At 32.5% G+C, this 13,049-nt stretch overlaps 2 protein-coding genes and 1 long non-coding RNA gene across 3 annotated transcripts; 2 read left to right on the forward strand and 1 right to left on the reverse strand.

Annotated features, from left to right (window-relative positions):
* The first annotated feature begins 1,932 nt into the window (after positions 1-1,932).
* Positions 1,933-4,926, forward strand: LOC121266003 (tonoplast dicarboxylate transporter). Its single transcript, XM_041169689.1, is given in 7 exon segments — positions 1,933-2,103; positions 2,106-2,479; positions 3,087-3,564; positions 3,669-3,712; positions 3,799-3,894; positions 4,008-4,521; positions 4,635-4,926. Coding segments are annotated over 7 exon segments (1,587 nt in total). The 5' UTR covers positions 1,933-2,060; the 3' UTR covers positions 4,673-4,926.
* LOC121266004 lies at positions 2,340-2,645 on the reverse strand. The gene is made up of 2 exons (XR_005940724.1): positions 2,543-2,645; positions 2,340-2,507 (listed from the first exon to the last, which is right to left on the reverse strand). It is a non-coding gene; the product is annotated as an uncharacterized LOC121266004 (long non-coding RNA).
* Positions 4,927-7,671: 2,745 nt separating the features above from the next.
* Positions 7,672-8,355, forward strand: LOC121266272 (cysteine proteinase inhibitor 5). The gene is given in 2 exon segments (XM_041170049.1): positions 7,672-7,905; positions 7,908-8,355. Coding segments are annotated over 2 exon segments (351 nt in total). The 5' UTR covers positions 7,672-7,839; the 3' UTR covers positions 8,193-8,355.
* The last annotated feature ends 4,694 nt before the right edge of the window (positions 8,356-13,049 follow it).

The raw sequence follows: 13,049 nt of genomic DNA on the forward strand, positions 1-13,049 counted from the left end.
ATAAACAACCAACACATGATATTTATCGAGTCGACGATATTAGGAGAAGTTCCCTTGCGTTTGGACGCATGTGAATTATTGATGGACCACTGATTGGTGGTCCTGTTATTAGTTAGTCCGCACGTCTCTCTTACAATTACCCACATGCAGATGGAAAACCATGGTCATATAACAATATAATAATTTCCATACAAAACCATACGAGAATGACATTAATCGGTAAATTAGTGATGCTTTTGAACTTGGAGTCTAGGTGGATATGTTTGACATGGCTACTAATTAACAGTTCACGTGATGATTGACATAGGTTTTTTTTTCATTCTTTCCCCAAGGTGTGTGTTTTCTCATCCCAATCTACTAGCTTTGCTAATATATATATATATATATATATATATATATATATATATATATATTCTTACTTACGGTACAATATAATTATTGAATTATGATAAACTGTGGGATAATGCTAATGAGAGCATTGATAATGGTCTAGCTATTGCCGAGTTTAAATTTTGATTATAATTTGAAGTTTTGGCTACAATCAAAACCTTTAGAGAAGTTAATTCATATTGAACTAGCTATTTTAAAGTCAAAATAATAATATAATATTATATATTTTAATAATATTTTAAATTTTTTTAATATTTTGTAAATACACTTGTATTTAATATTTAATATTTTGTATTAACATTAAAAATTAATATTAAAAGAGAGAGATAGTTGGATGAGAAAATCATAAAATATTAATTTTGTCATTCTACATTGACTCTCCAAATATGATTAGAGGCCTTAAATTACTGTAGCTCAAAGTTCTACAAATATCATTTTTGGCTACTTTAGAGTACTCTCAATGGATTAGTTAAAACTAAAGTACATTTTTTACGAATGTAAGATTAATTTAACTTTTGACTTTTCCATTCACATAAGTCTCCACATTTGAATAACTATTTTTTTATTATATGACAATAAAATAATATAAGATGAATTTGACTTTGACTATTCACATCAAATCTCTATATTAGATTATCCATCTATTCATTATACAGTAATGAGTAATTAATAATTTTAAAAATATTTTATTTTTTTTTAATTATGAATTTATTTTATTTTATCATATTTTACTATTCATAATATTATATATTAATTAGTAACCATATTCTAATTATATTTTTTCAATTTTCATTTAAAAGAGAGAGAGAAATAATTGATATAAAATGTATTTGATGTATGAATAGTTACTTCCAAATTTAGAAACTATTTTAGAAGTGACTATAGCTAAATTATAATTATTAATTTAGATAATTTATTGTGATATCATTTTATGTTATAATAGTTAAATCTATTGAAGATTTAGTTTTTAACTAATCTATTGAGAATACTCTAATGCAAGTATTTTAACTCATAAAAAGAAAAAATTTAGACTTAATGCTTTGTTTGAATCTTGAATTACTCTCAACTCATCTCAACTCATCATTACAACTTTTTCAAATTTCAATACAAAATATAATAAACAATTCAATTTTTTCAAATCTTAAAATAATAATAATATTAAAAAATAATATTCTAATAATATTTTATCATCTCAACTCAACTCACTTCAATATCCAAACACATTCTTAAACTTAGCTAGACTATTGCCAAATACTTTTGAGATTCGAACAAAATCTCTTCATAAAAAACATATAGTTTGAATTATATAAAATAATTTTATTTAAAGGTTTTAAACCAAATAAAATTATTGGAAGGTGAAATTGGAAGTACAATCATCTCAATCATGAGGCAGTGGTTGGAAACAGTAAAACTAACATGTGTGGACCGTCTAGATGGACCTACCCACAAATGTTGGAATCTACGACATTTTTGTGTTGGATAAGTAAGTTGGCCTTACCTCTTAGCAATAATTCACATTCATTTGCTTAATCCAAAACTACACCAATAATAAAAGAAAAATTGAACTTGTCTTCTAAATCTCTCCTCCAACTTTCAAAAGAACCGATCATCCAAGTCCATTTATATTACCATCTCTCTCTTCATCTCTCAAGGAAAAGAACAGTGATCACATGGCTAATTCCATCTCCGATGACCCCAAGAACCCACTTCTCCCATTAATGACGAGATCCAAAGGGGGCAAAGCTTCCGTTCCACTCTAACATCCATATTTACGCCCAAAAACTTCTCCATCATCCTCGGACCACTTCTGGCCTCCATCATTTGCCTCTGGGTGAAGCTGGATGCCCCCGTGGCCGGTCGCAACATGTTGGCCATTCTTGCCTGGGTCTTTGCTTGGTGGCTCACTAAGGCCGTGCCCATGCCCGTGACCTCCATGTCCCCGCTCTTCCTCCTCCCACTTTTTGGGATTTCCTCTGCCGATGAGGTTGCGCACTCTTACGTGGACGATGTGATTGCCCTTGTTTTAGGCAGCTTCATACTTGCTCTTGCTGTCGAGCATTACAACATTCACAGAAGATTGGCCTTGAATGTGAGTTCCTAGCAACCATTCATTCCTTCTCCTCCCCACCCACCCCCCCCCCCCCCCCCCCACCCCACCCCACCTATCATCTTTCTCTAATCCACTTGTATTTTTGAATGGTCTTTACTGGATTTCTTCTGAAAATAGCTATCCGTTCCTTTTCTTGGGTAAATTTTTGTTCTATAGTTAACAGATTTAGAGCGTTCTTATCATTCGTCAACACCATAGGAAGAAACGTTACAAACTTCCATAATCGTTGGCTTTTCATAAAATGACTCAAAAAATCAAAAGAAATAGGAAAACAAAGACAAATACCACTTTAACACTTTAATTGTGTAATCATTCCTCAATTCAGTTTGATTCTTAGAGCTACATATTATTAGTCATACGAGGATTTTGGCTTCTAAAAAACAAGAAAGCTAAGAAGACGATGAAGGAAAGAAAAGAAACAAATTTATCTCTTTCTCCAGTATTTGATCACCTCTTGCCTGCTCTGCTCTGGAACTTCCATAATTTTTCATTTTCTTAATTCATGAAGTATCTACTTTATCGTACAAAGGCTTCTAGTGAATTAGTTTGGCTCACCGCTCATATCTCTGCACGTGGGGACAAACAGATAACGCTTATATTTTGTGGAGATCCATTGAACCCTCCACTCCTACTTCTGGGGATATGCGCCACCTCAGCCTTCGTAAGCATGTGGATGCACAACGTGGCGGCGACAGTGATGATGATGCCGGTGGCCACCGGAATCATACAGCGCATTCCCACGGGCCCTACTCAATCCAACGCTGAGAATAAGTTCTGCAGGGCAGTGATTCTTGGGGTGTTGTACTCTACTGCCCTGGGAGGGATGAGCACCCTTACTGGGACTGGTGTCAACCTCATATTGGCGGGCTTGTGGAAGAGCTTATTCCCTCACGAACAGCCTATCAGCTTCAGCAAATGGTTCTTTTTTGGATTCCCTTTGGCTTTGTTGATCCTTTTTGCATTGTGGGGTATACTTTGTTTGTTCTATTGCACAAGGGATTCAGGGCAGGTTCTCTCTGCTTATTTGGACAAAGCCAATTTGAAGAGGGAGCTTGAACTGTTGGGTAAGACTGAAAAGTGAAAAGTGAAAACAACCCTCTAAAGCTACCGATACTCTTAACATTATATAAACCTGATCAAGTTTTGATCTTTACTCTGGTTGGAGCAGGTCCAATGGCTTTTGCCGAGAAGATGGTGCTGACTGTGTTTGGGGTGCGTCGCCAAGCATTGTAATGTATTGAGTAGAATGATAATAATATGGGGAATGGCTTTTAGATTAATATAATAGGTTTGTGCAGATGCTGATAGTTTTGTGGATGACAAGAAGCATAACAGAGGACATTCCTGGTTGGGGAGCTCTTTTCAATGGCCGCGCTGGTGATGGAACAGTTAGTGTGAGAACTCCAACTCAATAACTACAATTTCCAAAACATCAACTGCTTATCGATTGGTTTTCCTTCCCTTAGAACAAACTTTATTCCTCAGAAGTTGGCTCTTAATTATCCAGGTGATGATGGCAACTTTGCTGTTCATAATTCCAAACAAGAAGCAAAAGGGAGAGAGGCTGATGGACTGGAACAAATGCAAGAAGCTACCCTGGGACCTTATTCTGCTTCTAGGAGCTGGGTTTGCCATAGCAGATGGAGTCCAGTCTAGTGGCCTCGCTGAAATGCTATCAAAAACCCTAGATTTCTTAGAGAGAGCTCCATACTTAGCCATTGCCCCAGCTGTCTGTCTTGTTAGCAGTATCTTGACAGAGTTCATCACATCCAACAACGCCACTACCACACTGGTAGTCCCTCTTCTTGCCCAAATATCCGAAACCATGCACGTGCACCCGCTCCTTCTCATGATCCCTGGAGCCATTGGAGCGCAGCTTGCTTTCCTACTTCCCACGGCAACACCATCAAATGTTGTTGGCTTTGCGACTGGATACATTGAAGTAAAGGATATGATCAAGATTGGATTGCCACTTAAGATTGCAGCAATTGCTGCACTGTCCATTCTGATGCCTACGCTTGGTAATTAATCCTTTTCCTTTCATCCGCTAATTCCTTGATCTATTTTAGCTGGTTAAAACGATTAAATTGATCTGGGTTTGTGGCTGATTCACGACTTTTTATTTCTATTGCAGGAGCTTCTGTTTTTGGGATAAATAAAGACGTTTTGTAACATGGAAAATTCCCAAATGTGGTTGCAATATCCTGCAAATTCTCGGGGGCATGCCCATGGAACCAGTTTTTACTATCCCCTTGGCAAATGAAGGCTACTTGTATAGCCACAAGGAAAGAATATGATTCAATTAAAAAAATATACATATATTAGGAAACTAAAGGTCGGCATGTTATTATTGCATTTCTTTGGGGTGTTTTGTACATTTATCTCATGCAAACACAATTAAATATGCAAGATTGGTAGAGTTATCACCTGGCGTTTATCAATCCAACAAGAGAAATGCTTCAGTTATAAAGTCATTTTGTAAAAATAAATTAATAAATTGACGTGATTTGATGTGATATATAAAATTTTGAATATATTTTTATTGTAAAATAAATCTAATATATCACATGAAATTACGTAAGTTTACGATAATAAGTATTGAGTTGATACATAATTTTGGATAGAGATTCAAGTTGTATTTTACTTTGGAGAGATATTTCTGAAATTGTGAAGAAATTCACAACTCAACAAACCTCCTTATAAAAAATGGGTTGCTTCAACCACGCTGCCTTTCCAAGCAACGGCTCAAAAAACTTGTTACGACTTTAATAATGCTCCCAAGTGTAGGATTGTAGCACAGTAATAAATCGGTGAATCCGAAATCGAATCCACAGAAAAGGATGTAGAATTGCAATCTAAAGCAAGAAAATCAAATAGAACAAGAAAATTTAATAGAAAAGATTATCAAGGGTTGATTGAGTTGCTGAAAAAAAAAAAAAACTATGGAAAAAAATATCAATATCTTAAAACACCAAGGCTTCGAGATTCGCATACAACGCATCTAATGATAGTTTCAACAATCTATTTTATAATTCAATTAAAATTCATACAAATGATGATCTTGGTATGACGATTTAGCCATTAAACACATATTACTTTTCAAAAATAGTTTAATGAATTTGGTTGATTTTAGGCAAAACAGATCTAGAGAATTTATGCGCAAGAAATTCTAAGCATTCAACGTTCTCGAAGTCTACGATAAATCAAAGAATTATACAGAATAAATCTCTTTTCTTGGATGATAAATCAATCAAAAAACACCAAAACTTAAACATAAAAACCATAAATAAATTGTTAAGAACATACCAAAAGATGATTGGGGTATAGCCTACAACTTAGCAAGGTGTTTATCAATCCATCAAAAAATAAAAAAAACAATAAACTAAAATTGTTCCTGTTCTCCTCCTACTCAATTCCCTCCTCATGACATGCTTCTCCCAGGTATAAAAGAAACCTTAACGTTTTCTTGATTTTCGAATAAAAAATAATCTAACTTGACTTAAATTGGCAATCGTTTACGAATTCAGGAGTGAGAATTTAGACATCCTTATCACATACAAATTTGTAGTCCTTTAAGATAGCTTTTTAATCCATCATGAATCACATCAATAGGGATGTGTGAGTGGAAAGTTATGATTAAAATACTAATGTATATCCAAGTAGTCTCCTAATACTTTTCGGACTTGGACTTCTTACGATTTCTTTTTGTGATTTATTTCTTTATTTCTTGATCCGAATTACTTTCAAATTTTACAAAAAAACATATTTATGCATTAAGACTCATTTAAAGCACAAACTTAAGAAAATAATATTATTCTAAAACAACCTATAATATGCATATATGAATTAACCTAAACTAAATATAATAAAGCTATCTACTAATGAGATAAATGTGTAAAACTAAGCTATTATTAATTCCAACAAGAGATATGCTTTCGTCATAGAGTCATTTTGTAAAAATAAATTAACAAACTGACGTGATTTGATGTGGTATGTCAAATTTTAAACATATTTTTATTGTAAAGTAAATTTAACATATCAAATGAAATAACGTCAGTTTATAAATTTACTTTTATAAATTTATTTTTGTGGTTATAGCACTTACCTTCTAGGAATTGTGTGATTCCAAAATGAGCTAATCCACGGGACAAATCAATAAGCATATATAGAGTAACATCGTTTGTTTTCGTAAATGAATTGAGATGAAAGTTAAAAGTTGAATAAAATATTGTTAGAATATATTTTTTTAATATGATTTTATTTTAAGATTTGAAAAAGTTGAATTGTTTAATTTATTTTGTGTGAAAATTTTAAAAAATTACAATAATTAAATGATATAAGTTATGAAAATAAACCGTAAAACATAAAATGAAAACAACACGGTTACGTTTTCAGCTAAATTGGGCTGAGTCTCACTTTATAACGCGTTACTTAATCAAATATGTAATCTCAAAGTGACAAAACGCGGACTCGGTGCTAGATTAGCACCAGTGTTTGGTGATTTGAGAGGTCACGGGCTCCTCCATTCATGTCCGTCTTTTAAGTTCATAGTTTTGGACCAAACGAATAAATTTATATTATATTGGAAAAAGAATTTTTCCTAATCCTTTCCTCTTGTGAGAAAAAATATGGATTAAAAATACTAACTAATTAACATATACTTAAACTTTTAAAAAGAAAGTTATTCATTTGATTTTGACACTATCTATATGTTTATACACAGATTTTTAAAAGGGATTTGTAACATTAGTTGCTTTCCGGTAGTTTTCATGTCCATTTTCTGAAATCTTCTTCATATTTTAATTCTTTGCTTGATTGGGTGGATTACAGCACATAGTTCCTACGAAATCTACGACATCCGTCTCATGGATTGTCTGTAATTCGAGTGTCCGAATTACAGGGACAACTCGACTGGACCCCACGCTGCCCCAATTGCACGCTCTAAAGACTTCCAAACCCGAAACCTAATCCACTCCACTCCAGCCCCCATTAGCCACCTCTCAAGTTGATCAACCGCTGACACGTGTACAATCCCAACTCTCCATCGGCTGTAGATCCGCCAAAGACCCCACCACGACCAAAACACACGGCTCTCTCCACGTCTCCTCCACGCAACACATGTCGGTGCATTCATGGTTAAGCGCTACTGCTCCCAGACCGTAATTCCCCACAAACTCCAAGCCCGAAACCTTATCCCCGCCTGACCAAAATTCCCCACCCTACAGCTAGCCGTTATCCTCGTCCCACGACCCCTATAGGCTATATATACCCAACCAAGCAACCTTTCATACCTCACGACTTGCCCGTTATAACCCGTTACAGAAAATTCGACGGTTACAATGAAAGCCCAGTTCTTTTACCTTCTTACCTTTCTCTTCCTCCCCATCTTCTCCGCCGCGGCGGCCCCAGAGGGCCGCTTCTCGGCGGGTGGCAGCCGATTAAGAACGTCGAAGACCCGCACGTGAAGGAGATCGGGGAGTTCGCCGTGTCCGAGTACAACAAGACGTCCAAGGCCAGCCTGAAGTTCCAGAATGTGGTGAAGGGCGAGACCCAGGTAGTTTCCGGCACGAACTATCGTCTTGTCGTGGTGGCAAAGGACGGGGGCGTGACCAAGAACTATCAGGCTATTGTGTGGGAGAAACCCTGGGAGAATTTTAAAAAGCTCACCTCTTTCACGCCTTTGAAAGCTTGAAGGACCGATATTATGTACTATCGACTACTTTGTGAAGTTGGTTGGTGGGTGGTTTTTAGCTGTGTTAATGTAACATCGATCGATCTTTGGTTGCTTGATTTGTGATGACCGATGGATATGGAGAATAAATCTTATATATGAAGTGAGAGCTTTTGTTGGTTTATAGATTTGTGTTATCTTTGATTTTCAGTTATTGTTTTTATTTATTTATATATCATTATCGAATTTGGTGTTATTTTTATTTATTATGGGCACGAGGCCCTCAGGATCATAGCAAGGTCCTCAAATTCAATCCCTTCGATGAGAAAGAGGGAGACGGGTTGAATCTCTGTTACATAAATGCCTCTATGTTTATACCTTGCCAACTTATGCCGCATGACAACATGTTTATAAAGATCGGGTCCTAATGTTTAGAGGATTTCAATGATCGGGGATTAACTTTTACATCCCATGAACGGTGTATAAATACTGTAGCTCCAGGCAACGCTGGTCATCTCCATCAAAAGCTTGCTTTCGTACCAAAATCAACTTGGGTGAAGAGTTGGAACGAATATTTTACTTAGAGAAATAATTTGTATAAGTTTCAAATAGATAAATTCCATACAAGCATTTATAAAAAAATAAACTCTACTTTAAAAAAATGTAAAAAAAATTATTATTTATTAATAAAATTTATTATTTTATAAAAAAATTATATAAAATTTATCTATTTAAAATTTGTATCTAACGTTTCTCTAACGTCAGTGGAAGACAATTTGCATCACCAATGACCGGCCCGCACGCGAAGGAGCTTGGAGAATCGTTCGCTGGCCGACCCCAGTACAGTAGGGAGTCAAAGCTGACCTGAGGTTGAGAGATAGAGACCCACAACCTTGTGACTCTGTCTCGAAGGAATTTTAGGGTTTAATGTCCGAGAATAATATATATATATATATATATATATATTATGACCGATATATTCACTCTAATCACTAAAATTAAATTTTGTCCAAATCTATTAAGGTATTGTTTGGATAGTGAATTGAAATGAAATAAGTTGATATGAAAGATAAAAAATAAATAAAATATTATTAGAAGATTATTTTTTAATATTATTATTATTTTGAATTATAATATTATTTATATTATTATTTATTATATTTTATATAAAAATTTAAAAAAATTATAATAATAAAATGAGATTAAATTGGATGAAACTAGTCTTGTATTCAAATCAGGCCTAAGAGTAATGCTCTTGACATGAGACTAGCTAGGTGCTACTGACCATTTTCGTGCCCTGTATATCCTCTGTTTTTCATCCCTTGATTTTCTTTCTATGGTCTTAAGATGCGGTTTGTATAGTGACCACATGGACTCACTCTAATTCAAAACCCCTATACTGTTGGTTCCACGCAATTACACTTTAAAACCGCAAGGCTAAGTCAAGTTCTCTCTTTAATGGGTCAACAACTTTTATCCACATCAGTGGCCCAACTGAGATACATTGTGTATCAAAAACTCTTTTTACAAATAAAACTTCAACCCAGTGTGGTTAGAGTATTTAAAACAGCATAATTTTCCTTTTATTGAGTTAAAATAAAATAAATTGAGATAAAAGTTAAAAATTAAATAAAATATTATTAAGATATTATTTTTTAATATTATTATTATATTGAGATTTGAAAATGTTGAATTATTTATTATATTTTGTATGAAAATTTAAAAAAATTATAATGATAAGATAATATAAGATAAAATAAGATAAAACACTTCTTATATCTAAACGGGATATTTCCTTTTCCCTTCGCTACCACGCTTGAAAGAGCATATTATTATTAAGCGAATTCTAAATGGTTTCCGGTAAAACGCACCTCCCCCATGCATAAGTGTCAAGCCATTTTCTCATGAAACAGCGAGCGCATCTATCCCATGACTCCTGCAATGCATTCTCACGCTGAGACACGACTATCCAACTTTCCTTAAGGGCTTGTTCCTTGGACGTAATGGGCCACAGAGTTTTGAGCTCAAGAAGGCCGTTTCAATAAAATAGCTCACGAACCCACATCAATGCTATACTCAGGGCTCCAAGAATCCGTGTGACGAGTTATCTAACTATAAACCAGTTGGACTTGGATCTAGCGAAAATATATGGAGGCCTGCAAAAGAATAAAGGTTCACAAACGTTTGAAAACCTCATAATTTCATGCATACTAAATTATGAACTGAAAATGGGAGATTTTCATGTGAATTTTGTGGAAGAGTATCCGTAAGCAAAGAAATGGAGTTTTAAAAAGTATGTTTGATGTTTTTCTCGAATGTGCTTTTTTAAATAATATGAAATGTAATTCAAATTTTAAAAAAATATCAATGGACGAAAATACTCATACAACTTTAAGATAATTATAATTTTCAAACTTTAAAAAATATGAACATACTTTTTAAAAATTTAAATAATTGTCATTTCTATTTTAGAATTTTTTTTTTAATTTACTTTCAAACAAGAGTAGCATGTTTAAAAGTGTATTAGGTCCTGTTTGAATAGTGAGATTAGATGAGATGGTTTTAGATGAAAGTTGAATAAAATATTATTAGAATATTTTTTTTAATATTATTTTTGTTTTAGAATTTGAAAAAGTTGAATTGTTTATTATATTTTGTATGAAAATTTGAGAAAATTGTAATAATGAGATGAGATGAGATGAAACTGTTTTTGTATCCAAATGGAACCTTAAACATATGATTATCAAATAGTAAATAATTTTTTAATAGTATAACTTATTATTTAAGTTCTGGAGCATTCGTATTGGACTCATCAAATAAGTCTAATATTCAAAATTTGATTAATTTGGCTTTAAAATCATTGCATTGGATTCACAATATTTCAAAATCTGAAATTGTAAACTATAGTACATTTCAAATATCTTCAAATTTAAATATCCACTATTTATTGGTATCCATGTTATTTTATTAACAAAATCATCATCTTTGGCTTGTAACAAAGAGAGCTGCCATTCCTCTGCACTAGGAGTACTTTCCAATCTTTTTTTCTTCAGGTGTAAATCCATTTTTGTTTATTCACAAATATATTAACTATGTGAAATAGACATTGATTTCATTACTGTTTTACTCTATTGGGCGTAATCTGCAATTTGGTGTTCCTGCTAATGTACAATCTATTTGCCGAATTACTTGGTTTTCCATTTATCGGATTATTTGGTTGAAAAAAAAGTTACTTGATAAACAATAATTTAAGTATCGAATTAAATTATTAATTAACATATGGCTAGTGTAATTATAAAATATGCAATAAAAATAAAAATATTATTATATTATTATTTTAATGAATCCAATGGCTAATCTAATGTAAAGATATAAAGATTTTGAATTTATGAAAAATATATACTTTTCATCAAATTTTAAAGATAAAACTGATGAATCCAATATTAATGCTTTAAGCTATAAATCTTAAAGTTACAATCTATATTTTTCACCGCAATTCTAAATGTGCACTTAGACACAATGGCGAACCTACCTTATGTCTAAGGGGGCCATGGCCTTCCTCCTCCCCCAAAAAATAAGTTTTTAAAAAATTCAAAATATACCAATTATTTTATTTATAATTCTATAAATTATTAAATATAGCAAATGCCTCCAAAAAAATTTACAATCCCCATATATTATTTTAACTTTTTAAAAATGTCAATATACCTAAAAATATCTTTCTTCAATTTTTTGCCTATAGTTCCAAAATTTTGTATAGTTTTATATATTATTTATTTTCAAGGATGTGGCATCACCAAAATTAAATTAAAATTAAGTTTAGGAAAAATAATAAACATTTTTATATGGATCTCCAAGTTTTTTTTGTTATACAATATTAAACTTTTTAATATGGAATCTAAAATTAAAATACAAGAAAAATCATTTAAGATTGGTGATTTACATGAAAATTAGTTGAGAGGTTTTATCCTGATCTAGACTTCATTGAGTAAAAAAAATATTTAAGGTCTCAATTATAACATTATATACTTAATGTGACACAAAAATATTTAGATTTTGCATGAAACTTGATAAATTAACTTACATACTAAAATAAAAGATGACCTTTTAAAATATCACTTGATAATTTTATGAAGAAAATAAATTTTAAATATTTCATTATAAAAATAATAATAGATTAATATTATTCCATAAAATATTATTGTCAAAAATTTGAAACATATATTAAGTTGTGATTTTTAGAATTATATTTCTATGTCTATGTAACAAATTATTGAGATCTAATTTTACATATAGTTATATTTTATGATTTTTTAGTTTTTATTTTATTTTATATAAATGTGTAACACAATAAAAGTTCTGGTTCCGCTACTGCTTAGACATGCATTTGAAAAAAGGGGAGAGAAATAGAAAGATAGTTTGAGCATACAAGGAAGATCAGAAGGGAAAAATAAACAATAAATATTAAGACAAATGGAACCCACTTCTGTATTGGGAGCAAGAGAAAATAACGAAAAAATTGTGAGAAAAATAATTGATAATGAAGAAATGATGCATGTGGTCTATTGAAAAGGCTATCGATCTTGTCCACAAAAAAACTTGTTGCAGCAGTGGTTTTTCGATCTCAAGTCTCACCAAAAAGGAGCTTTGTGGTTGAAATCCACATTTTGAAGATGAAGAGTGATGGCATGAAGAAAAGATGGATGCAAAGTGGGTTTCAGGGTAAGGCATTAAATGATTGATGTGTGGCATGTGAATGTGAAGGTGGAAAGGCATCCGTCTTGGATGGAACTTGGCCAAACACCTCTTTTATCCTCTTCTGTTATCCAGAAAATAAATAAAGGTGTGATTTTTATTTTTAGTTTTTTTTTTTTTTTA

This window comes from Juglans microcarpa x Juglans regia, chromosome 5D, assembly GCF_004785595.1.
Source record: "Juglans microcarpa x Juglans regia isolate MS1-56 chromosome 5D, Jm3101_v1.0, whole genome shotgun sequence".
Classification (NCBI taxonomy): Eukaryota; Viridiplantae; Streptophyta; class Magnoliopsida; order Fagales; family Juglandaceae; genus Juglans; species Juglans microcarpa x Juglans regia.